Source organism: Crocuta crocuta, unplaced genomic scaffold (assembly GCF_008692635.1).
Source record: "Crocuta crocuta isolate KB4526 unplaced genomic scaffold, BGI_CrCroc_1.0 scaffold10, whole genome shotgun sequence".
Lineage (NCBI taxonomy): Eukaryota > Metazoa > Chordata > Mammalia > Carnivora > Hyaenidae > Crocuta > Crocuta crocuta.
Window position 1 is genome coordinate 2,033,664 of NW_027527551.1, and position 25,912 is coordinate 2,059,575.

The following is a 25,912-nucleotide window of genomic DNA, read 5'->3' on the forward strand; positions in this document are numbered from 1 at the left end:
ATAGATTGACAGTCAACAAAGACAAAATGTTAATCCTAGCTAAAATATTAAGGGAAAACAAAATAAAACTAGCTATCTTTCTCCCACCAAATTAGCAAAGTCTTTTTCTTTAAATGATGAGAAAAACCCTTAATAATATAATATTACATAACAAATGCAGGATTACAAACAAATGTGTTTGCTGCATGAGAAAAGGAGAAAGGGAGAAATTATGCAAAACAAGAGTGGCTATTTCTGGTGATGAAAGGGAGCTGCTCTCCTTTTCTCCCTTATATTTTCTTGAACCCAATACTTTCTCTATAGTGGATGTGTAGAAAACCTTATCTGACTTCTGAGGCCAGAAGTCCTTAGCTGTCTAACCTCTGAGGCCAGATCCCGACACCCATAAACTCGGCATGTTATCTATCCCCCAAATAATTGTCTACTCTTATAAAATTTACTAATTCTTGAATGCAATCATCAGACTTATTCTAAACAGTTAACATTCTTCCCTAAGGAACTAACCGCTACAATTTTTATTTATATGCCTGCCCAGTTTAGCTTTTGACCTCTGGACTCTGACACATACGGCCAGATATACAATAGACATTTAAAAACAAAAAAAGCTTTATTTTTTAAAAGTGCACTGATAGCTGGACATCTTGGCAGCCTACATACATTCAAGACTCCAAGCTGTAGGATTTCAAGGATCCAGGGATACCCATCTGCATAGTACAATGAGACAGAGCGGGGAGGAGATGAAGAGAGTTTTGCAGCCACCTACAGCTATTTTCCCTCAGAAAGCCGGGCTGTGCAGTGACTCACAGGGAAGAAGTGCAAATGTCCACCCACACAGCCTGACCTTCAGTGGCTCCGTTGTTGCTAGAATAGAGGCTCTCAGATATTGAGTCATCACTGAAGCACAGTTATCACCCCCTGACTCAGGCTATTCCGAGACACGTTTGATTGTGGAGTGGAAAAGTCATTAGCATGGTCAACAAACGTGAACATGCAGGGTTTAGACACACACACACACACACACACACAGGCACAACACTCCTGGTAGGAGAGGCTGATAAAATCCACAGAAGAAAAGGCTCAGTGTCATCCTTGAAGTAAATACTTCTCCAAAAAACAGTTTTCTATTCGGAATACTCTACCCTTCAGACATATTTCTGAAAGAAGTCTAAAAATAGACCCTGAGTGCTCCCCAAAGTGTCCTGGATTTCTCCAAGATTTTTAAGTAATATTACTGCCACACATAGCTTATTAAAATCCTTAGTTACACAAGAAAACCCTGAAAGTAAAACAAAACAAAATTATTTTTTAAAGAACGAAAGAGAATTATCAAAAAAGAAGGATTCATTTGTTCTCTCTGACAAAGAATGAGAGCATCCCCATTCTAAGCTCTGACAACTACCCTACGACACATGTTAAAAGCTGGTTAGGCTAAGTTAGAGTCAAGGTCCATTACTAACTAGCTGTTGAACCCTAGGCCAAGTATTCTTTGCCTCAATCTTCTAAGCTGTAAAATGGGCATGAAAAAGGTATCTACATTTTTCAGGGGTATCCTAAGCATTAAATGAGATAATCCACATGTGTTTAGAACTATGCAGGTGGATTAAGTAGTAGCTGTTATTACTGTTACTATAATTAAGGTTGAGGCAGTTGGTAAACTATGTGTACCATGCACCCTAATATACATCAGAATTTGAAAAGCAATAATTTGCTTCTAAGAGACAGACTACAGAAAAGGAAAAATAGTAACTTTACAGTGAGGAAACCTGGTAAACCAAGTGATGCAGTTTAACTCTACCAGTAATAAGACATATTGATACCATGCAGCTCCTGGTAAAACATGATGAGGGCACGTCACCTCTGTGGTGTTCTTCACCAAAGTGTGTGACTATAGTCTAACTACCAGACAAACAGAGGGACATTCTGCAAAATACCTCAACAAGCGCTCTTTTAAAAAGACATGGGGGAAGGGGGGCACATGGGTGGCCCAGTTGGTTGAGGAAATGACTTGATTTTGGCTCAGGTCATGATCTCATGGTTCATGGGATCAAGCCCTGCATTGAACAATGCGCTAAGCATGGAACTTGCTTAGGATTCTCTCTCTTCCCCTCTCTCTCTCTCTCTGCCCCTCCCCAACTCATGCACACTTTCTCTCTCTCAAAGTAAGTAAATAAACATAAAGGAAAAAAGACATGGAAAGACTGGATTGTCACAGATTAAAGGAGACTAAAGAAACATGAAAACTAAATGCACTGGAAAAAACTAAAATCCACACAAAATCTATAGTTTAGTTAATAGTATTGTACCAATATTAATTTCTTAAATATTTTTAAAGTTTATTTATTTTGAGAGAGTGTGAGAATGTAAGCAGGGGAGGAGCAGAGAGAGAGGGTAAGAGAGGACCCCAAGCAGGCCCCACACTGTCAGCACAGAGCAGGACATGGGGCTCGAACCCACACACTGTGAGATCATGACCTGGGCCAAAATCAAGGGTCAGACACATAGCCAACTGAGCCACCCAGGCATCCCCCAATATTAGTATCTTAAGAAATGATAACTACACTATGGGCCATAGGAGATGTTAACATTTGAAGAAGCTGGGGCAAGGATATATAGAAACTCTCTGTACCATCTTTGTAAGTATACTGGTGAGTCTAATATTATTTCAAAAGAAAAACATTAAAAAAAAAAAAGGAATAGGACAATGACCATCAACTGGAATGTATAAACAATAGAGCACTACTCTGCAATAAAGTAGAATAACTACTTACTTATACATGTACTAATATGGCTGAGTCTCCAAAGAATTATATACATAGTGAAAGAAATCCTATGCATTCACACACAAAAAGTATGTGTGAAATTCTAGGAAAGAGAATTATAGAGGAAGCAGACAGATGATTTAGCAGGACCAGAGGGGTAAGAGGCCTGGCCACAAAAGGGTGGAAGAAAACTTTCCTGGGTGGTAGAAAGAGGCTATGCCTTCATTGTGCTGGTGGTTGCACAGCTGCATGTATTTGTCAAAAATCAAACTGTACACATAATGTTGTTGAATTTTATTGAATTTAACTTATCCCTCAATAGAGCTAACTTTCAAAAATAATCTTAAAATACTATAGAATAACATGCAGCCTTTTTTGTAAAGACAGTGGAAGGGGAAGATATGAACATAGATACGTATATATGCTTATCTTCAAAAAGAAACACTAGAAGAATAAATCAAAAACTAATAAAAATGATTACCCATAAAGGACTAAGAGAGCAGGAGAGAGAAGGGATATAGATAGAAGTGAGACATCTTTAAATATAATTTGTTACATAGTTGACTCTGAAATCATGTAAATGTTTTATATACTTAAAATTAAACCAAAAAGAAAAAAAGAACAGTGACTCCCATAAGTCTTAATGGTTTGTGGTTCTGGAACAATATTATGTTGCCTATAACGCATTTCATGAAAGTGAACCCAGACTATAAACTTGACCTAGCCAAATCATTTTTCTTCAATAATGAAGTTTCCTTGCTATATTTATTTATGTTTTGCTCCAACGTATCTGAAAGCTACCATCTGTGGCTAATAAGAACAAAACACTATCACAGATTGTTTTAATTTCCTGCCTGTTATCAGCAGCAAGAAGGTAACCCTGGAAACAAGGATTTATGGTATTCTGTTTCCTACTGTTGGTCATAACCAACAAAGGAAACTGAAGGGGCCTCCAAAAGTTAAAGGTTTGTCTATTACAAGACCAAACAAAGAAAAATGTAAAAGTACACCTTGCTCGTGTCATTAACGATTAAGCAATGACAGCAAATAACCCTGCTGGGCAGCCATCCTTTAAGTAGTTAATCCCTTCCTGAAAATACAGTAAGTTACGTCCGCAATAGGAACCCACATACCTCGTTTAAGCATCCTCGGAAGCAGGGCGCTTCTCAGAGTCCCCCAGTGGGCTTGTTAAGACACAAATCACTGGACCCCAGTCCCAGAGTTTCTGATTTTTTTAAAAAAAAAAATTTAAATGTTTTATTTATTTCTGAGAGAGAGAGAGTGAGCGAGAGAGCAGGGGAGGGTCAGAGAGAGAGGGAGACACAGAATCTGAAACAGGCTCCAGGCTCTGAGCTGACTGTCAGCACAGAGTCCGATGTGGGGCTTGAACCCACGAACCATGAGATCATGACCTGAGCAGAAGCCGGACACTTAACCGACTGAGCCACTCAGGCGCCCCACAGAGTTTTTGATTTAGTAGGTCTGGGTGGGACTGAGAATTGGCATTTCTAACAAGTTTCCAGAAGATGTGGATGCTCCTGGCCTGGGAACCTTACTTTGAGAGACTCTGTATTAAAGTTGTATTCAAGTATTGTGCTGCTACACAGAATCTTCACACCTTCAAAATGCTCCTACTCAAACATAGTAATATCAGAAACGCAGACCTGCTTCTGCCATGGTAAAAAGCGTTGGCGTAACAAAAAACCCCTGGGAGAGATTCCCCACCAAAGAAAAATTCTACCTAATGGAATTTCTTTTGAATGAACGGTAATAGGAATTAGCATTATCTAGGATGTTTGGCGATCAGCACTAAAATTTAGAAATCTCGGAGGAAGCCAGCCACAGCTTCCTGGAGAACAGCATTAATAGACAATGGAAGAAGGCTTAGAACATTGAATGCACATCCCTTCTAAGGAATAAGAAAGAGAATGGGGTCTGCCTACTGATTTTATTAAAATTTTTTTTCAGTTTATTTTGAGAGAGAGAGAGCATAAGCAGGGGAGGGGCAGAATGAGAGAGAGAGGGAGAGAATCCAAAGTAGTCTCTGAGCTCTCAGCACAGAGACCAATGTGGAGCTCAAACCCACAAATGGTGAGATTATGACCTGAGCCGAAATCAAGAGTCAGATGCTGAACCGACTGAGCCACCCAGGCTACCTGTCTGCCTACTGATTTTAGAATTAAAAGAGTAAAACATAGAGAGTGAGAACTAAAAAGGCAGGAAAAGCTTCTTTGCTCATGGCTGGAATTAAACCAACTCAAAGGGCTGACAGCTTACCCTGGTTTAGTGGAGAAAGGTCTAAATCACTGGCCCAAACCCCCCAACATCAGAGCTGTCTCAACCCGCACTGGGCACTTATGTCATATACCTCCTGATACCACTGTTATGTCTGTAATTTCTCCCAACCTTGCAGGCGGGCATTGTAGCTTAAGACTTTGTGAAGTTTCTGTACAGCACCCTATATGCCATGCACAGAGCCAGAATTAAACACAGATTTTCCATTTTGTCCAATTAATATGTCAGTCTTTACCCTGTAATTTACTTCCTTAAGACAAGTTTCAAAGAAAGGACTCCAAAGAAACTTATGTGGCCAAGGGAACAGAAGAATTATTATTGCATCATTACTGGTAATAGTAAAATTAGGGATTGAAATGGGCATCAGAAGAATGATCACACAATCTGGGTAGAGTCATAAAATAAAATATGGCCCAGCAGTGTAAGTGAGTGACTCTAAGCTGAACTTCTTATTTCCTGAAACAATGTCCAATGAAAAAAGCAAGTATTAGAAACAATAGTGGATACACACAGTAATATCCTTTAAACAAAGTGAAGGCAAAATCACATGTTGTTTATGGACATACATATGAAATAAAAATACAAAAAGAGGCATGAGAGTAGAGATCAAATACACAGTAGTGGTTAACTCTGTGAGGGAGGGTAACGGGATCAGAAAGAGGTAGCTATGAAACTTATCTGCATTTTCAAAACCAATTATAGCAAAATGTTAATATTTATTAAAAGCAGATGAATGTTGGTTAAACTAATTCTTTATACTTTTTCTTGTATATTTGATACATTTTATTAATTAAAAATAATTGGGAGAGCACCTGGGTGGCTCAGTCGGTTAAGTGTCTGACTCTTGGTTTCAGCTCAGGTCATGATCTCGCAGTGTGCAAATATGAGCCCCGCATCGGGCTCCACACTAACAGTGCAGAGCCTGCTTGGGATTCTCTCTCTCTGCCTCTCCCCTGCTTGTGCTATCTCTCAAAAATAAATAAAATAAACTTTTAAAAAAATGTTTACAAAAATTTTAATTGAGTTGTGCATGAACATGCTGGTTGGTGTTCTGGGTTTTTCCTAGTGAAAAAAAAAATCAAAACCCTGAGGTTACCTTTGCATTGAAGTTCTGACGCTAGAGTGGAATTACACAGGAAAGACAGAATCTGCTTCCTGTAACACTGCAAACTCCTTCCAAAACCCCCCTTGATCACACTCTGCAATGAAAACAAAGGCTTCTTCTGCCCTCAGTGTGGCGTTAAAACATTTTGGATTCTACTTCTGTTTGAAAAATTTGTCCCACAAGTAAGGGCAAATTAAGAGAAGGGAGAAAATCACCCTCTCTGCTTTCATTTCCATCATGATGGTACACCTCATTAGCCCTTCTAACATGCATAGCTTCTTGCACTTAATAAGACAGAGCTAACATTTGTAAAACTTGGCCCAAAGAAGCATGAACTCAAGCATTCCACAGACTGACATAGGTGGAAACTAAGATGACTTTAGATGACCATTCATACCATCTGGAGTAAGCAGATGTGGCACAACTTTCATATGCTCTATGAACTTATTTCATAAGCTGCAAATTTGCCAGCAGGAAAGATCCAATGCATTGCGGAGAAAGTAAAAGTTTGGATATTTTGGAAATTTTCATTTCTGTCGTCCCTGGCGGAGATAAATTCCCATGTAGCTTGTAAGCAATTAAAATATAGCCAAGGGGCTCCTGACTGGCTAGAGCATGTGACTCTTGATCTCACGGTTGTAAGCTTGAGTCTCATAGTGGGTGTAAGGATTACTTAGAATCTTAAAAAATAAATAGGAGCATCTGGGTGGCTCAGTCAGTTGAGTGTCAGACTCCTGATTTTGGCTGAGGTCATGATCTCACAGTTTGCAGGATCAAGCCTGGCATGGGACTCTTCTGAAGTTTGGAGTCTGCTTGGGATTCTCTCTCTCCCTGTCTCTGCCTCTCCCCGACACATGTTTGCACTCTCTCCCTCTCTCTCAAAATAAATAAGTAAACTTTAATAAATAAATGAATAAAAATTAAAAAAAAATATAGCCAAGACAACATGGATGATGAAAGCACTATGAAAAGCATTATAATTGATTGAAAGCATTATGCTAAGTGAAATAAGTCAGAGAAAAACAAATACTGTATGATCTCACTTACATGTAGAATCTTAAAAAAGCCCAACTCTTAGAAACAGAGAGTAAAATAATGGTTACAAAGGGCTAGGAGGGTGGGAGAGATGGAGAGATGTTGGTCAAAGAATACATACTTCCAGTTAAAGATAAATAAATTCTGGGGATTTGATGCACAGTATTTTTTAAGTTTTTTTTTTTTTAAGCTTATTTATTTTTGAGAGAGAGACAGAAGAAAAAGGAGACAGATGATCCGAAGCAGGCTCTGTGCTAACAGAGCCCAATGCAGGGCTCAAACACTGTGAGATCATGACTTGAGCCAAAGATGGACACTTAACCAACAGTCACCAGGCACCCTACAGAGGATTTCCTTTTTTAATGCACACCTTTCTGATTATAGTTAAGGATACTGTACATACTTGAAAATTGCTAAGAAAGTAGACCTTAAATGTTTCATCACTAAAGAAACAGTAATTTTGTGGGGCGCCTGGGTGGCTTAGTCGGTTAAGCGTCCGACTTTCGCTTGGGTCATGATCTCGCGGGTCGTGGGTTCGAGCCCCGCGTCGGGCTCTGTGCTGACTGCCAGCTCAGAGCCTGGAGCCTGTTTCGGAGTCTGTATCTCCCTCTCTCTCTGACCCTCCCCTGCTTGCGCTGTCTCTCTCTCTCCTAGAAATAAAATAAAAAATATTAAAAAAAAAAAGAAACAGTAATTTTGTGATGTGATGGAAATACTACCTATGGTGACAATCATATTCCAATACATAAGTGTACTAAATCAACATGTTATACACCTTAAACTTACAAAATGTTGCATGCCAACTTTTTCCTCAATAAAACTGCCAAAAAAACAACAACAACAACAACACTGTAGCCAAGGCTATTGAAATAGATGTACTGGTTGCGTTCAAAATAGTACTAAAATGCATCCTTTATTCGGCAAATGCAAACTGGAGAGCTATTCCCATCCTCTCAGCTGGGCTTGTCATGAACACAATGTCTGTTGCTGAGGGACATGTTCTCACATGATAACATGAAGTTATCTTTATTAACCAAGAGTTTTTCCTGGTTACAACAATAATGTTTGCTCTAGTTTATTTATAAGATACTAAAGTACTGAAATAAGAAAACAGAAGCACACACAATTGCTCTACCTAAACACCACTACTTAGCTGGCTCTTAGAAAACCACACACGCACAGGGGTTCAAAAAAGCAGAACAGTAAATTAGAAAAGAAGTTTAAAAGTCCAGAGGCCCAGGTTCTCATTTGAACTTTGCACGGACTGTGACCTGGGCTACAGGATCCTCACAGATAAGAGGGTGGTTTCTAGAGAAGGAGTTTAACAGGACTCCCCGGTTCTTGGCTTGTTAGAAATCAATGCCAAATCATAACACATGTTATCCACCCACCGTTACTGGTCAGTCACCTTTCGAGATGCACAAAGGTACTGGTTAGAGGCTTTTAGTACTAAGGTGGAGAAAAGCAACTGTTTTAAACTATTTAAAGGGTAAAACTCAAGGCTATCAACCCTATACATTATTAACTCCCAAAGTTATCCAAGCCTCCTAGCCTAAGAACTTCCATTCTGGTCTCAGTTTACTATTCTGAAAATTTGTGGTAGACAAAAATAAGAGCCTTAAGAGGCTGTCTAAGGAAAGAAATAAGAGTGTATTCAAGAAGTCATTAAAAAAAAAATGCACACTTGCCAAATTTAGTCTTTTAATTGGATAATTTTGTATATCTTTCACAATCCAGCTGTTAAACTGTAAACGGAATTTACAAAACAGATGGTGGTAACAAGGTCTGGTTCACAGCAGTTCTAAAGAAAGAACACACCAATCTGATAAACTATCCATTTGCTTCAGAAGCCTTTAATAGGCTCATCCTTTATCATCCTACATTCACTTATGCCAAGAAATATCATACAGATGGACGTTATAGAGCCATCTGTAATCCAATCCAACAAACAAGTACCAGCAGGGTGTGCAAGCCACCATCATTAGTGACAAATGATTAAGGGAAAAGGGATCATGTTTTAGAACAGTGGATCTCACATATGGCCAATCATAGGAAGCTTTGAAAAACACAGCTTCTCAAGCTACCCTGCAAAGTCTGATTCACTACCTGTTGGGATGAACCCAGGATTATTAAATATTTTAAAAACCTAAGCAATTTTGATGACCAGTTGGGCTGGGAGCATAGGCTTTTGAGAGAGGCTGAGGGTTAAAAATGGACCCACTACTGGCCTTAATTTGCTGTTTAGCAAGGTGGAACAGTGGGCAATGTAATTCCCCACCATAAACCCTCACTACAGTCACCAAATCAAAGGGTGACAATTCCTGCGGAACACCATGAGGTCTGCACACCAGCTGGGAAAGGACGCTTGGAACAGAGACTGAGATTGGAGGGGGAGGTGGGGAACAGTATGGGGAGATCAGGAAAGAAGCTGGAGCCAACTTTCCAGAGGTCCAGTGAAAAGTAAAGGAAGGAGGACCTCATATAAGAAAATTGTACCCATGTCCTAGAAAAATAGCAGCCATTGAAGAAACCAGTTGGGTCCTACATATAGCCAACTCACTATAAATCAGTTCCGAGGGTAACATGATCAAGTTTCCATAGCAAGTTCTCTACTAGTTTCTAAGCTGGACACAAATATATCAAATATGACCTTAAGAAACTTAAGATCTGGGGAAATAAAAAAATAAGTGAAGGGAATTAAGAGTACACTTATGATGAGCACTGTAATGTACAGAATTGTTAAATCAGTATTTGTACACCTGAAACTAATATAACACTATCCATTAATTATAGTAGAATTATGTTTTTTAAAAACTCAGCCCCCCAAATGGAAGGCATGCCTAGAAACTAAATGATAAAAGCAATAGTTTATATAAAGGAAAAATTATAAGCTAGAAGAAAACATATATTAAGCATGAAAATTTGATCCAGGCCTTAAGGATGAATTGAAGGAAAGGAAGAGAGGGATTTCCAGAAGGGATAAGGAAGAGAGATATTATAGGAAATAAAATACAGAAATACAGGAAACAACAACAGGTAAAATGGACTTCCTGAGTGGGTCTATGCATTGAGAAGAAATAGATGCCCTTCTATTTTAGAGCACATAAAACTGAATTTTACATTTCATCATGACTTCTTTCAAGTCCTGCCATATTCTGCAGTTGTTAAAACAATTATCATCCCCATTTTACAGACAAGCAAACTGATGTCTATCTGGAAACATTAGGTGCCTACTAAAGAAGAGTGTACCTGTTGGTATGGAGAGCTGGATTTTGACCCCCTGTCTTCTGACTTACACATGAGAGCCTGATGACCAGCCACCACAAGTCTGAACCTGACCTAAGAGAACAATGGACTCCAGAGGAAGAGCTCAGAGGCAAGAAACCAGAATCAGGAGTTAACGCACTTCTGTCATCCACAAGGTCACAGGCCTAAAGCCAATGTAGCAAGGGAAACAAAGAACAAATCTGAGGTTTTAAAATAAAAGTAATATTAGTGATAAACATAGGGGTTGAAGAAGAGTGTCCAGGTACTTGCCGGCTCAAGAGAGCAGACAGAAAGAATGGCTTGATACCCAGAGGCTGCCAGAGTCCAGAGCTTGTGCACATTGCTTGCAAAATACTGTTTTACCAACTATTTATTTGGTTTATATGAGGGGAAATTCAGTAATTTAATGCTACTTTGACCTTTACTTTTTGAAATGAAACTGGAACAGTTTCAAGGGAAAGGAGAATCCCATTAAATCTTCAAACTAATAAAAAGGTTTTAACAAAAAATAAACCTCTCTATAGAAGTTTACCCTAGGAAACCAGTAAAGAATTGCGTTTTGAAACCAACTACAGTCTTTAAATCTTCAAGATCTAAATATTTTCTATCTCTTGGTGTGATACGATATGAAGAAAATAGCATTCTTGCTAAAAAGGTTTTCCCTGAATTTAATCAAGTCTTTAGACCTAACTTCCAGTTCCAGGAATATGAAAGAGAAACAAGTTAAATGAAAACAAGAAAAAAAATAAGCAGACAAGGTGGAAAATCTTATAGGACAACTGAGACTCAGATAAATCAGTGTCACAGGGTGGGGGAGACGGTAACAAGAAATCTTCTAGGTTAGAACATAACAATCAAATACAAGTATATGGATCTTTGAATGGGTCCTAGTTTAAACAAGCCACGAGTAAAAGACATTTGGGACACCTGGTGGTGCAGAATCAGGTATTAATTCCATCGTTGTGAATGTAGATTAGGTATTAAATCATATGAAGAAATTAATAGTTAATTTTGCTAAGGATAATGTTAAGAAGGTTAAGGATAAGGTTAAGGTTAAGAAGAAAAACACTTTCTAAGGTGAGATTTCATCTCTAAATACATGTCTCTCTAAATACATGGCGCCTGGGTGGCTTAGTCGGTTGAGCGTCCGACTTTCGCTTAGGTCATGATCTCGCAGTGCGTGGGTTCGAGCCCCGCGTCGGGCTCTGTGCTGACTGCTAGGTCAGAGCCTGGAGCCTGTTTCAGTCTGTGACTCCCTCTCTCTCTGACTCTCCCCTGCTCACGCTGTCTCTCTCTCTCTCTCTCTTTCTCTCTCTCTCCTAGAAATAAATAAACATTAAAAAAAAAAAATACATGTCTCTGAGTTGTTCTCCACAAAATAGACCATGCCAATAGGGCAAAATATTAATTTGGATCTAGGTAGTAAGTACATAGCTATCCATTATACAGTCTTATCTATGTTTGTATTTGAAACTTTTATATAAAAAGTTAAAAGTAAAATAAAAAGTCACAATCCTAACAGAGAACACTGTTTCCTTGTTATTACTGTGCTACCAAGTAATCCAACAATTCCTCTTCTAATTTATATGAAACTTTACTTACAAACACCTCAAGGGCTAGTAGGATTAGCAACTGCTTTTTCTTCTAAAAGTGTCTACAATACCCGTGAGGAAAAAGTCCTTGAATAAAGACTTTGCCTAATCAAAGTGGCCATAGGTGAGAAGATCACAGACCCTAAAGAACATACAGATGAAGAACCTTTTCAAAAATGTGCATCACAAGAAAAAAAGAGAGATAACGTGTTACCATAGAAACTCTCTGTGTGGCTTGAATGTTTCAAAGGAAATCACTTCTAGCAATGAAAGAAGCCTGAGGTCCTTGGTAGGACCTCACCTGTCACCTGCTGGAAGTCAACAGAACGAGTGACAACACTGACAAGCGCGTCCATAGTACAGATTTAGGCGTCACAATTCCACTCCTTGTGCAACTGGACCCAGAAAGCCTTGCAACAGACTTGTCTAGGGTCATAAACTACTTAGTTAAATGCTGTGACTCGTTCAGACTGGTTGTTCTTCCCATTATACCAGGATGAGTTTGATGATGCACTAAAATAGTTTAAGAAACACCAAATGGACCTTAGGATTGTATCAATGAACAAAGTTTCTAACACACACTAACCTATAAAGCTGAAACACTTGTCTGTCTCGTAAAGTACTGAACTTGTGGGGTGCCTGGATGGCTCAGTCAGTTGAGCGCCCAACTTTGGCTCAGGTCATGATCTCACAGTTCATGAGTTCGAGCCCATATCAGGAGCCTGCTTCAGATTCTGTATCTTGCTCTCTCTCTCTCTGCCCCTCCCCCACTCGTGTGTGTGTGTGTGTGTGTGTGTGTGTGTGTGTGCGCGCGCGCGCAGGCGCGTGCGCTCTCTCTCAAAAATAAATATTAAAAATTAACCATTAAAAAATAATAAAGTTCTTCACTTGTAAAGAACCCCACCCTCAGATTATGTTGGTGGTGGAGGAATAGAAAGAAATGGATAACAAAATGAAAGAAGAAAACAGCATGGGGTAAGCATGACCTCCAGTGAGGCAAAGCAAGGGCACTGGCAGCTGGAGGCTGTAAGCTAAGCACTTTGTGCTGCTGAAACTAAATACAATTTGAAAAAATATACACATACACACACACACACACACATAATTTTCTAAAATATCTTCTAGAAAAATTTAAGACCAAATGCTTACCACCAAGCTGGATAAACTTCAAAGATAAGTTCAAAGATAAAGAAAGTTTCAAAGATAGAGTTTTCAAGCATCCATGCAAAAGCAAAACAAAACAAAACTACAAATTTAAGAATATACAACGTTCTACAGAATGAGTTACTGGCTTAAATAAGAACCAAATAAATGGGTCTTTTCACACTTTAAAATGTTCTTGCCATGGATGAAGCTTAAGGACATTTTACTAAATGAAATAAGCCAGACACAAAGGACAAATATGCTATGATTCTACTCTTTGAGGTACCTAGAATAATCAAATGCACACAGAAAGTCATGGTTACCAAGGACTGGGAGAAAGGGCAATAGGGAGTTAATTGGTTAATAAGTAGAGTTTCAGTTTGGGAGGATGAGAAAGTTCTGAAGATGGATAGTGGTGATGATTGCACACCAATGCGAATGAACTCAATGCCACTGAACCGTTCACTTAAAAATGGCTAAAATAGGGGCAATGGGTGGCTCAGTTGGAGTTGGTTAAGCATACAACTTCGGCTCAGGTCATGATCTCATGGTTTGTGAGTTCAAGCCCCAAGTCGGGCTCTGTGCTGACAGCTCAGAGCCTGGAGCCTGCTTTGGATTCTGTGTCTCATTCTCTCTCTGTCCTTCTCCCGCTCAAATTCTGTCTCTGTCTCTCAAAAAAATAAAAGTAAAAAAATACTTTTAAGTGGCTAGAATGGTAATTTTATGTTGTGTATATTTTACCACAATAATAATCAAACAAATAAAAAAAGAAAAAAGAACATATAACATGCAAGTGTATCCATTTAGACACAGTTACAAATATACAATAGGGAACACAATAGATGAATTAGAACATAATTATGTTGTAGAATATTTGCCCAATTGTTCAAAGAGTTAAAGTAAGTTTGTATCTCTGAAATTTATATACCATGTAGTTATAGATAAAATTACTTTAAATGAAATATCAAGCATTTATAACTGCATTTAACAAAAGGTACAAGCCCTAAAAACTAACATTTAAAACAGAAAAGTTCCGAACCATAAAACCATTAAAAGACTCACATATAAAATATAAAATGTCCACAACATAATTCAATGTGCTTTAAACAAAATATATACGGGCGCCTGGGTGGCTTAGTCGGTTAAGCGTCCGACTTTCGCTTAGGTCATGATCTCGCGGTTCGTAGGTTCAAGCCCTGCGTCGGGCTCTGTGCTGACTGACAGCTCAGAGCCTGGAGCCTGTTTCAGAGTCTGTCACTCCCTCTCTCTGACCCTCCCCTGCTCACGCTGTCTCTCTCTCTCTCTCCTAGAAATAAATAAAACATTAAAAAAAATAAACAAAATATATAAAATTGTGGTCTTCAAGTATCTCCCTCAGAGGATCAAATGGGAAAAAGTTTGTTATAATCCACCTTAGAATTGAATACAATTTAGCTAAGATTTTGGCATTATTCATGAATTCCCCAAATCAAAAACTTCATGAACTGTCTTTTAGTCAGGATAGTAAGAAATGCCTCAAACATAAATCTACTTGGCTTTCTCGTTGCTAGAGATCAGGAAGAAAAGCAGATTCCTATGTACTATGATCCTCACATATAAATGTATCTTCATATGAAATTGTAGCACAGGCACTTTAAACCTGAGGGTGCATGATGTTGATGGAACATGAGTGCTGTAGTCACAAACATCTGGGTTCTGCTCTGTGACCTCTGGCAAATGACAGCCTGAGCCTCCTCAGTTTCCACTTCTTTAGAATGGGTATAATCTTCAGGCTGACAGGAGTATCATGTGAGATCACACATATACCACCTGGCCACCTTCCTAGAGTTTTGGGTTCATGCTTTTCTCTGACACCTAAGACTTTCAATCATCAACATCCAGCACCCAGCATGCTGATGCCTTGATACCCACCAAGGGGAAACTCACTTGATCCTGCTAGTCAGAAAAAGGTATCTCCAAAAATTTATTGTTTTCCATAATTACTCCCTAACGTCCTAGGAGCTGGCTTCTGACCATATTAAGCTATAGAAACTATAAACATCACCCCCTTCAAATCTCAGTACTCATGGCTAACAGGTACAAAATGTCAATAGAACTTTCTGTATGGCAGACATTGCTCTTAGCACTTTTTGTGTACTAATTCATTTCAGCCTCACAATAACCCTATAAGATACATAGGTATTATTAATAGTCCCATTTTACAGATGAGGTCATTGAGGCACTGCTCATAAGTTACAGGACTCGAAGTCAGGTAATCTGGCTCAAGTCTGCAATGTCTCATGACCTCTTCTTTTTGCTCCTTGTCTCTCTTAAAACCATTTTCTGCCAACAGTTACACTCTTGGATCTCCTGCTGCTGATACATCCTTTTAGGACTGTCTGCTGGCTCTTCTTCCACTCTTCTATCTCAATGCAGACATCTCCAAAAGTTTTAGGCCACCCATCTCCTACACTACTTTGAAGAGCCCAGTACTCCCCTCACTTCAGGTATCAGCCTTATACTGATAATTCACAAATTTAAATCTCTGGCCTATAACTATAATGCCATCTCTTGGCCTATTTAAGTCACTCCCTTTTCTTCTGTACAAATGCAGATCTAGCCATTCTCATCTAAATATTTGTTCCAGTTGATTTCAGTGCATAACAAGATACCTCAGAATTTAGTGGTATACAACTATTTTATTATGTCCCTGGATTCTGTGGGTCAGGAATCCAGACAGAGCACAGAGAAGATGACTGGCCTCTATGCCTCAATGTCTGGGGCCTCAGTGGAAATGGCTGGAAGCTGGAATCACCTGGGGGAATCTACTTACCTGTCTACTGTTCAGTGCTAGCTGTGGGGCTCGGGGGGAACCTCAGGTAGAGCCATTAGCCAGAATACCCACCTGTGGCCATTCCGTGTGGCACAGCTTCCTCACAGCATGGCTGTGGACTTAGGGCCCCAAAATGTCCTACAGTCTTAAAACACTTCTCAATTAATCCAATCTTACAGTTCTCCCTCACCATAAAGAAGGACTAGATTAAGTATCACGTGCTTTTTCACATACCTTCTTACTTCTTAGAAGAGTCCAGGCAAAGCAGGTATTACCACCCTTTACAAAAAGGGGGAAATAACAAAGTTTAGAGATATGCCAGTACTTATACAGATAGCTAAAAGACAAGATCACATTCAAACGCAGTCTCTTTCTATATGCAGTAACAATCACAAAGAAGATCAAACTCACAAGTATGTTATGTCCAACTATTTTTTTCTAATTTCAGGGTAAACATTTTCAGTTACCAGATTTTTCTTGTCAGCTAGCTAGCTAGGAAAAGTTGTATTTCTTTTACTTCTTGATTTGAAACAATTTTACCACAATATTTTTTTAACGGTTTATTTCTTTTTGAGAGACAGAGACAGAGCATGAGATGGAGAGGGGCAGAGACAGAGCATGAGATGGAGAGGGGCAGAGACAGAGAGAGACACAGAATTCAAAGCAGGTTCCAGTCTCTGAGCATCAAGCACAGAGCCCCATGTGGGGCTTGAACTCACGAGCTGTGAGATCATGACCTGAGCCAAAGTCTGACACTTAACCAGCTGAGCCACCCAGGCATCCTGCCATCATATTATTAATTTATCTATTTGAAAATAAATGCACATACCTCAAAACTCAAAAACTGAAAATAGTGAAAAGTCTTGCTTCTATTCTTACCTGTTATTCCAGTTCATATTCCTGATGAACATGTAAGCACTTGTGTATCCTCCAATTCTTAATACCAATACAAACATGTAACTATCTCCCCTGTACCCCATTTTCCCTACAAAATATAACTCTTCTGCATAATTTAGCCATTCTAAGGGCCTAGACATTGAGGTTGCTTCCACATTCAATGCTACAGTGATTAACTCTGAGCATATGTCATTCCATGTGTATGAGTACCTATCTAAGATAAATTCCCAGAGGCAGGATTTTCAAGCAGAATATACAAGTCTGTATGTGACAGATGTTGTTAAATTATCTTCCATAAGGACAGTTACCCTTTCAACAGTAGTATTTGTTTCCCCATCACCTTAATAACATAATGGGGTATCAAATTTCTGGACTTTTGCTAATCTAACAAAGAAAGGATGTATCTTGGGGAAGTCCGTGTGCATTTTCCTTATTGAGGGTGAGGTCCAGCATCTTTCCAACTATTTAAAAATCATCTGCATTTCCTGTCCCGTGAACTGTCTGCTTACATGTCTTCCCAATATTCAATTGTGTTTCTGGCTTTTCTCTCACAATATCTAGCATCTCTTTTTATATTAGTGTGATTATCCTGTCGTCTCTGATAAGAGTTGTAAATATTTCTTCCCATTCTGCCATTTGACTTCATTTGTATTGGTATTTCACATGTGAAAATTCATAGTTTTTATGTAAAGTTTAATTATTTTCTTCTATGGCTTCTAGACTGAGTCACAGTGAGGTAGATCTCCACTGCAGAATTAAAGAAATTAACAACCTTTTATATTTTTAAGCTTTATTTTAAATACTTTTAAACTTACAAAATAATTGCAAAGATAGCCTAAAGTATTCCTCTATACCTTCTTTATAGAACTCTAGTCAATAAATTCAAAAGGAATTAAAGAACCAAACATTATTATTTTGCAACTTCTAATAATTACTGGATGGCTGGTAACACCTAAAACTAATCAACTTTAACAACCAACTTGCAGTTGGAATAACTTATGGCTTTTTTCATAAAGATAAGTCCTTTACATTTTTCTTTAGTGTATAAAACAACCAGTATTTATGGAACACCTATGCACAGAGCATTGTGGTAGAAGAAAAGTAAGAGTTAAGAGGGGGTCTTTGTCTTTATGAAATAAATTCAAACATTCATCAAGTCATCCACATGTGCTGGGCAATTTGCTAGGCATTCAATGATGAGTACAAACAGTCCCTCTTCTCTAAAAGAGTCTAAAAAACTGCTACTGAGGCTATAATCAGGCAAAATTATAGTGAGTAAATGTCCTCTCAGCCTCGAGTGTAACAAATTTACCTCAGTTCAAAAAATCTTTGATCAACCCAAACCAAATTATCCCCAAATCTAATTACCGCAGACTCAACAGAGAATGTAGAACCATAGGGAAAATATTCATTTATATAAACTGGAATTAGGAATGGTTCATATAATCCAGGATTTGTAATCTAGGACTCCCCAAAGATTAGATAGTTGCCCTCTCCTGGCAAATTTTAATACTGCAGTCTGGCTCAACCTAATCCTGGAATCAAATTACAGGGGTACACTGCAAATGAATCAGTGTGAGAATACCCAGCCATGGGAGAGTTTCAAGAGCTGAACAAAGAAAACAGTAGAGAAATTTTTTTTAAAAGGAGAGGGAAGAGTGGGGAGGCTTAAATAAATCTGTAAAATATTATGAGTAAAATTAAATAGAATGTTAGAGATTAGGACTCTCATTCTCTATCATCCTCCCAATGCTGCTACTTTCAAGATAGGATCTTGGAAAGGTCCTCTCTGTGTTTCAGTTTCCTTATCTAAAAAATGGGAATAATATCACCTACCCCCTAGGGCTCTCGTGAGGGCAACCAAGGCTATCCGTGTCAAGGACTCAGAACACTGTTCAGCACCTAGTAAGTCCTCAGCAGTGTCTGTGTTATTCAGATGTCAGCTCAGGCATCCATGCTCCTATTTCCCAGCAGAGATAAACTCCTTTGCTAAGTGTCTTGCTGACCTGTGTCCTCTTTATCCTTACCTTTCTCAATCTGTAATCATATACATTCACTCCTGCGATTCTGATGAATATCTGTTTTTGTCCAAAAGACTGTAAATTCCATAAGGGCAGACACCATATCTGGTTTTACTCATCCTATGTTCCTAGCATTCAGTGCAGGGCCTGGCACTCAGTGAAATTTGTTGAATGAAACTGTAAAGCTGCCAGTCAGTCTTCAGAATAGTAGTATTTAGCACCGGTATGGGTATAGGTTGAATTGTGTTCCCTCCCCAAAAAGATACGTTGAAATCCTAAACCCTCATAGCTCAGAATGTGACCTATATAGAAATAAACTAATCACATCTGCAATAACTGTAATTATGATGGAGCATATTGGACTACAGTGGACTCAGTCCTATGTGATTGGTAACTCTAAAAGAGGATAATTTGGATGCCGACAGAGGCAGGGATTGGAATAATTCGAGCAAACACTGAAGACTGATAGCTATCACCGGAAGCTGGGCAGAGGCAAGAAAGGTCTCCCCACTAAAATTTTCAGAGGGAGTGTGGTTATACCCACACCTTGATTTTGAACTTCTAGCCTTTAGAACTGTGAGACAATAGACATCTGTTGTTTAAAAAAAAAATTTAATGCTTTTACTTATTTCTGAGAGAGAGATAGTGGGAGCAGGGGAGGGTCAGAGAGAGAGGGAGACACAGAATCCAAAACAGGCTCCAGGCTCTGAGCTAGCTGTCAGCACAGAGCCTGATGCGGGGCTTGAACCCACAAACTGTAGATCATGACCTGAGCTGAAGTCCGAAGCTCAACCGACTGAGCCACCCAGGTGCCCCAAGATCTGTTGTTTAAACAGCCCATTTCTGATACTTTATGTCAGCCAATGAAACTAAGACAAGAACTAATCTAATGGCTTTGTTTAGTATTTCAAAGTTATGTGTAGGGATTTTTTTTCCTCCCAGGACAGAAAAATTGTTTATAGATAATATATTTTTAAAAGAAACCGTCAGGGCAAGGTTTTCTCCTCCATTCTCAATGACTTCTTAATGGCTTTTTTAAAAAACTGTTTTGTTTTTTAAATGTTTATTTATTTTTGAGAGAGAGAGGGAAAGACAGAGGATCTGAAGTGGCCTCTGTACTGACAGCAGATAGGCTGATATGGGGCACAAACTCATGAACCCTGAAATCATGATCTGAGCTGAACTTAACCAACTGAGCCACCCACGCTCCCCTTTAATGTTTACTTATTTATTTTGAGAGAGAAGAGCATGAGCAGGGGAGGTGTAGAAAGAGAGGGAGAGAGAATCCCAAGCAGGCTCCATGGTGTCAGCACAGAGTCTAACAAGGGGCTCAATCTGACAATCCAGGAGATCATGACCTGAGCCAAAATCAAGAATCACTTAACCAACACCCCAATGACTTCTTAACAGCTTTAATCAACTTTGACTACTCTCAAATTCCAGTCAAATACTTCAACAGCCTCATTATTTTTAGTTCTTTATTTATAATACTCTTTCTAGCAATAAATAGAACTAAGTCCTACATAAGTATTCATTAGCAAAACAAAACAAAAATTATTAGTGAATCAAGATTTAAATGAACTACAAATATCCAAAAATAGCACCTCAATAATGAGATTAACTTTTCTTTAATATACTTTCAAACTTGGAACGTAAACTCACCTTTCACCCATAATATGGGAGGAATAGTAAATAATTTGACTTTCTGCCCCATTCATACCTCATAAATTGTTACAGTTTTTAGTTCTTCGTTAGTCTGATTTGGTAAATCGCAAAGATTGGTGATTTAAAAAAAATCTTTATGGGGCACCTGGGTGGCTCAGTCGGTTAAGCGTCCGACTTTGGCTCAGGTCATGATCTCATGGTTCGTGGGTTTGAGCCCCACGTCGGGCTCTGTGCTGACAGCTAGCTCAGAGCCTGGAGCCTGCTTCTGATTCTGTGTCTCCCCCTCTCTCTGACCCTCCCCTGCTCATACTCGCTTGCTCGCTCTCTCTCTCTCTCTCAGAAATAAATAAAACATTAAAAAAAAATCTTTGTGAGTGCTAAGCACATTCAGCATGAAGTGGCTAAGACTCATTTTTGTATAAACAAAGTGTCTAATTGCCCTGTGTTATCTTTAAGGAATAGGTATCATCTCACAGTAAAAATGATTGAGGCTGGGACAAGACTCCTTAACCCTGGTGGGAAGACAGTTAAGAAGTCCATCACCTGTGGTACCATCTCCTCCTGCTACATTATATACATGCTCACAAGCTTCCCAAAATTTGGGACACTGTCAACTTGATTTATGAGAACTGCTTTGGCATCCTGGATAAGATAAGCTAAAACCTACTTTAACTAAAAATGTGACAGAAGAGTCAAGACTCCTGAGTGTTCCCATAAACTCATAAAGAAAACAATTGATGAGACAGTCATATGCACTTAACCTTTGGTAGATAATGCTATTTAAGAATTATTCCCATTTACACCCAGGAGGGAACAGGGAATAGAAAGGATTAGACACAGGGACAAGAAGACCAGGAACCCCAGAGAACAGTAGACCCTCCAGTCTAATTAAGGTTCTGAACAAAATATTGGAAATACAGGAAAGATCCCCTATTGAGAAAGGAGACCTCATCAAGGTAAACTCTGAATACATAAGAAAACTAGGATGCGGTTAAACGGAAATTGGACAGCAACAGATAAAGACCACCCGGGCCAAGAATCACCATGTGATGCCAGATTCAGGAGAGAGCCGGTTCCTGGGAGAGGTGACAGTATCTCTTTCAGAACTCCCTCCAGCCTACAAGCTAAAGCCCAGTGGTGAACAGTAACCAGGAGACTTGCACAACCCTGACACAGCCCCACCTTCAGTGATCACAGATGTACCCATGGTAAGGTACACACTGGAAAGTAGAGGAAAGGTACACTAGGCAAGGGTCATGGAGAGAAGGGACAGTGCGGGAAGAAATGACAAACTCCCCAGAACACCAGAATTTAGCATCAATCCACTCAGGAGGAACAAAAAATAATACAGAGAATAATTTGGGGAATTTTCTATTTAACAACACTGAAGTCAACACCATTAACCAGGAATTACTATAGATAGATATAAAAGTACAGAGTATCTTGTTTACAAGGATAGAAAAGTGAGAGTTTGAAAGAAGTCTATTTCTATCCCAATCTATGGTAGTCACAGACTTATGCTCTCTAAAGAAATAAAAATTAGGGATTGTTCAGGATTTTCTTTATTACTCTCTGTCATATTTGCTGCAGAATTAAAATCTCCTTCCTTCTCTCTCCCACCTTGGCTGGCCCAAGACCTGAACCACTGCCCTTTGAGGTTTATTCCTTTAAGTTCAGCACCATCCTCGTTAAGCTCTCCTCTTCATCTTCTAACTGTGTCCCTCTAAGAAATATACATTAATTCCTTAAGTGTAATCCCCTAGAAAGAGGCTTTCAAATTTTTGACCACAGCCCACAGTTCAGAAATATATTACATCTGGAGCCAGTACATACCAAAAAAACACCTATGAAACCAACTCAGAAGCTCCTCACAACTTGTATCCTTACTACATATTATAAATGCATCTTCTCCATTCTACGCCACCTATTTAATTTTTTTAATGTTTATTATTTTAGAGAGAGAGAGAATGCGAGTGGGAGAGGTGAAGAGAGAGAGCGGGCCAGAGGATCCGAAGCAGGCTCCATGCTGACAGCACCCAGCCTGATGGGGGGCTTGAACTCACAAACCATGAGATCGTGACCAGAGCCTAAGTCAGATGCTCAACTGACTGAGCCACCCAGCTGCCACTCCACCTATTTTTTTTAAGTTTAATTTTATTTATTTTGAGAGAGAGAGAGAGAGAGAGCAAGCAGGGAAGGCGCAGAGAGAGAGAGGGAGACAGGATCCCAAGCAGAGATTATCTGTGCTATGAGTGCAGAACCAGGCATGGAGTTTGAACTCATGAACTGTAAGATCATGACCTGAGTTGAAATCAAGAGTCCAGTGCTTAACAGACTGAGCCACCCATCCGCCCCTACTCCACCTGTTTTTATGCTGGTAACCCAACTGTTAGGTCACAACTCATAATTTGAAATACTTGGTAGATAAGATACAAAATAAGAAAGAAGGTATAAGTTCTGCATTCTGACTGTGGGAATTCAAACATCAGCCCTACCACTTGAAGCTGTCAAACTGTCTGCCTCAATTTCCTTGTCATGGGCATAAAAGAACAGCGTTTATCTCAAAACTAAGGATTAACCAAGACTCTCCGCACAAAGCACTTAAAGCATCACAAATATTCAATTAATGGCTAGTAATAGTTCTTAAATGGTCTGCAGACTTTTTTCAGTATGATAAAATATACTTAAAATTCATCATTTTAACCATTTTAAAGTGTACAGTTCAGTGGCATTTTAGTACATTCATAATGCTGTGCCAACACCACCACAATTCTCTAGTTCCAGAACATTTTCATCACCCCAAAAGGAAACCCATGAAGCAGCCACTCCCTATTCTCTCCTCCTCCTCTCCTCAGGCCCAGACAACCCCTGATCTACTTTCTGTCTCTAGGTCCAAGGACCTTTTTAAGTAATAAATTAACATTTGACTGAAACGGTTTTCTAAGGTAGACTTAAGTGTTCTTTGGATTCATTAGCCCTATGGCTCATGAGACAAACTTCTGCTCACCATTTGTTTAAATAAACCTTGTGAGTACCTTAGGTAATTCTGTGACCTTTAGGCAATTCTGTGCCCTGTCTTTGGAGTCGGGAATCCCTCTGTGAATTTGGAAAGATGCCCAAAGTCTGACCAATGTTATGGAAGAGACTGCTTTCAGTGTCCCCAAGAGGCAGAATGAGCAAGGCCCTAAAAGAGGTTTCTTCATTACCTCGTGGAAGATCACCGAATGACAGAATATTCACCAAATGAAGACTGCTTATTTTTCAGTCTTTGCATTTTGAGATTCGGCTCTTGAGACTTGGAAATTTTACCATCAAGAGGTAGAAAAGCGAACTTGGACACAGAACTAGAGGCCCACTTCTTGGCTTTGGTGTGTAGTATCATTTCCTTTTGGGGCCCCACCCCTCTCACACTGATTTCCCACCCTTCCTTTGGGGTGTGGAAGACTGGGCAAAAAATAACTTTGTTCTTCCCAGGATCCATTGGGTGAATCGCCGGATACGTGATCAAAAAAATAACAGGGACAGGGAAGTTACCTTGCAAGGCAGCACTCTTATTCCTTGAGAAATGATGAAGCCAGAGGCTTCTCAGGCCCAATAAATAAATGTCACCAAGAGGCACAGAAGATTTGAACGGGAAAACAACGTCCTCGGTCCCAGCTGCAGAAGTCAGACCGTATCTTTCTCTTTTTTGTGAAGACCAACACCGTTCACCCAGGAAAGAGGCAGCGAAATCCTCATTTTCCATTCTCCCTCCCCATCCCCTGCTGCTTTCTGGCCTTCGCGGCGAAAGCCTGACCCGCCTCAAGCACGGATAGCATTGGGCAAAGTCGGCTTAAAGGTACTCCGATTCCGGGTACCAGAGCCAAGCAAACCTCCCCGACCCCCGAGGAGTAGCTTTATGGCTTTTGAGCTTTCACTGTGGGACCGGGGACTTCAAACAGCCAACTAGTCCGAGAAACTCACGCCTCAAACCCTGGGGGAATCCTGAGATGGAGTTAACGATGTGGACCAAAGACCACTACACCTTTCCGAAGACCCGGGTGACCCCTGGCAAGTCAGTGAAAGTGCGGGTCTCGGAGTCTGCCACAAAGGATCACCCCCAGCGCTCCAAGAGACGAAGCCGAAGCTTCACCCCAGACCCCCCAAAAAGTGAGACCTCGAGAAAGACGAGCTGGGAAGCCCTCCCTTCCGCAAGGGCCGGGTGATCCTAAATCCTGGCAAGTGTAGGCCCTGCACGTGCGTCAAGCGGCCGGCCCTGGACGCTCAGGCAAAAGGGGCTCCAGCAGCCCCCCACCTGGCAGGGAGCTCAGTGACCGCGGTCCCAGGGCGCCGGAAGGTTCAAGGACAGGGCTGCACGCAGGGCTGGGAGGACCCGGCAAGGACAGCTGCGCGGACCGCCGGGGCAGAGGCGGCTGCCTCTCCGTGCGCCAGAAACGCGTCCCGCACAGGGCTCTCTCCAGGCCAGGCCAGCGGAGCCCAGCGCAGAAGGCGGGGTGCGGAAGGTGACGGCACTCGGCTCACTCCGCCAAGAGTGAAGCAACTCCGGAAACTTCCCGGAGCCGACGCGCGCCTCCCGCCGCCACCTACTCCGCGCCCCTGCGGCCGGCGGGCGCACTGACCTGAGATGGTCTCCTGGTAACCCTTGGTGAAGAACTGCATGGCTGTGGCCGCCCTCCAGGGCGTCTTGAGCAGTCCCTGCCGCTGGGGGTCCTCGCCTAGCGAGCGCAGGATAGACGAGTAGGCGGCCGCCAGGTTGGGGAGGTTCAGCTCATTATCCTCCTCGCTGCGGGGCCGTTCGCCCTTCCAGCCGTCCGCCGGCTGGACGCTCTTGATCTCCGGCCGCGGCGACTTCTCGGCCGGCCCGCTCGGCCCGGGTCGCGGCGGCTCCCTCTCGGGGAACCCATTACTGCACCTGGCGCCCCGCGGCTTGGCCGGCGCCCGCACCGGACCCTTCTCCATGGACCTGCCGCTGCCGCTCCGGAGGGACTCTGGGACGCTTCGGGGACTGCAAGTAAACTGCACCGGCGGCCGCAGGCAATAGGCTGTGGCCAGGATCACCTGAGGAAAGTAGGCGACAGGCCAGAGACACTCTCCCAGACAGGGACAGCAGAGCACTGGAGAGCGCGGCCGTGCCTCCTATTTATGGGCTGGCGGCTCTGGCGGCGCCGCGGGGCGTTCCCATTGGCCGGAGCCTCCGCGCGTCACGGCGCTCGCCCCGCCCCTCCCCAGTCCTCGGCCCTGTGCCCGAGAGGGGGCGGCCCCGCGGACCTGGTGCGAGGGTCGCTCGACCCCCGCGAGCTCCGCAAAGGCGGCCGCCGCGG

General features: G+C 41.0%; 1 protein-coding gene across 3 annotated transcripts in view; it reads right to left on the bottom strand.

Moving 5' to 3' along the window:
• GCH1 (GTP cyclohydrolase 1) overlaps positions 1–25,682 on the bottom strand; it is a 44,538-nt gene extending 18,856 nt beyond the window's left edge. For all 3 annotated transcript variants that reach the window (XM_077769255.1, XM_077769249.1, XM_077769264.1), the window contains exon 1: positions 25,211–25,682. In XM_077769255.1, coding sequence (XP_077625381.1) covers positions 25,211–25,550 — 340 coding nt within the window. In that variant the 5' untranslated portion in view covers positions 25,551–25,682. The remainder of the gene's footprint in view (positions 1–25,210) is intronic.
• Between the last annotated feature and the right edge of the window lie 230 nt (positions 25,683–25,912).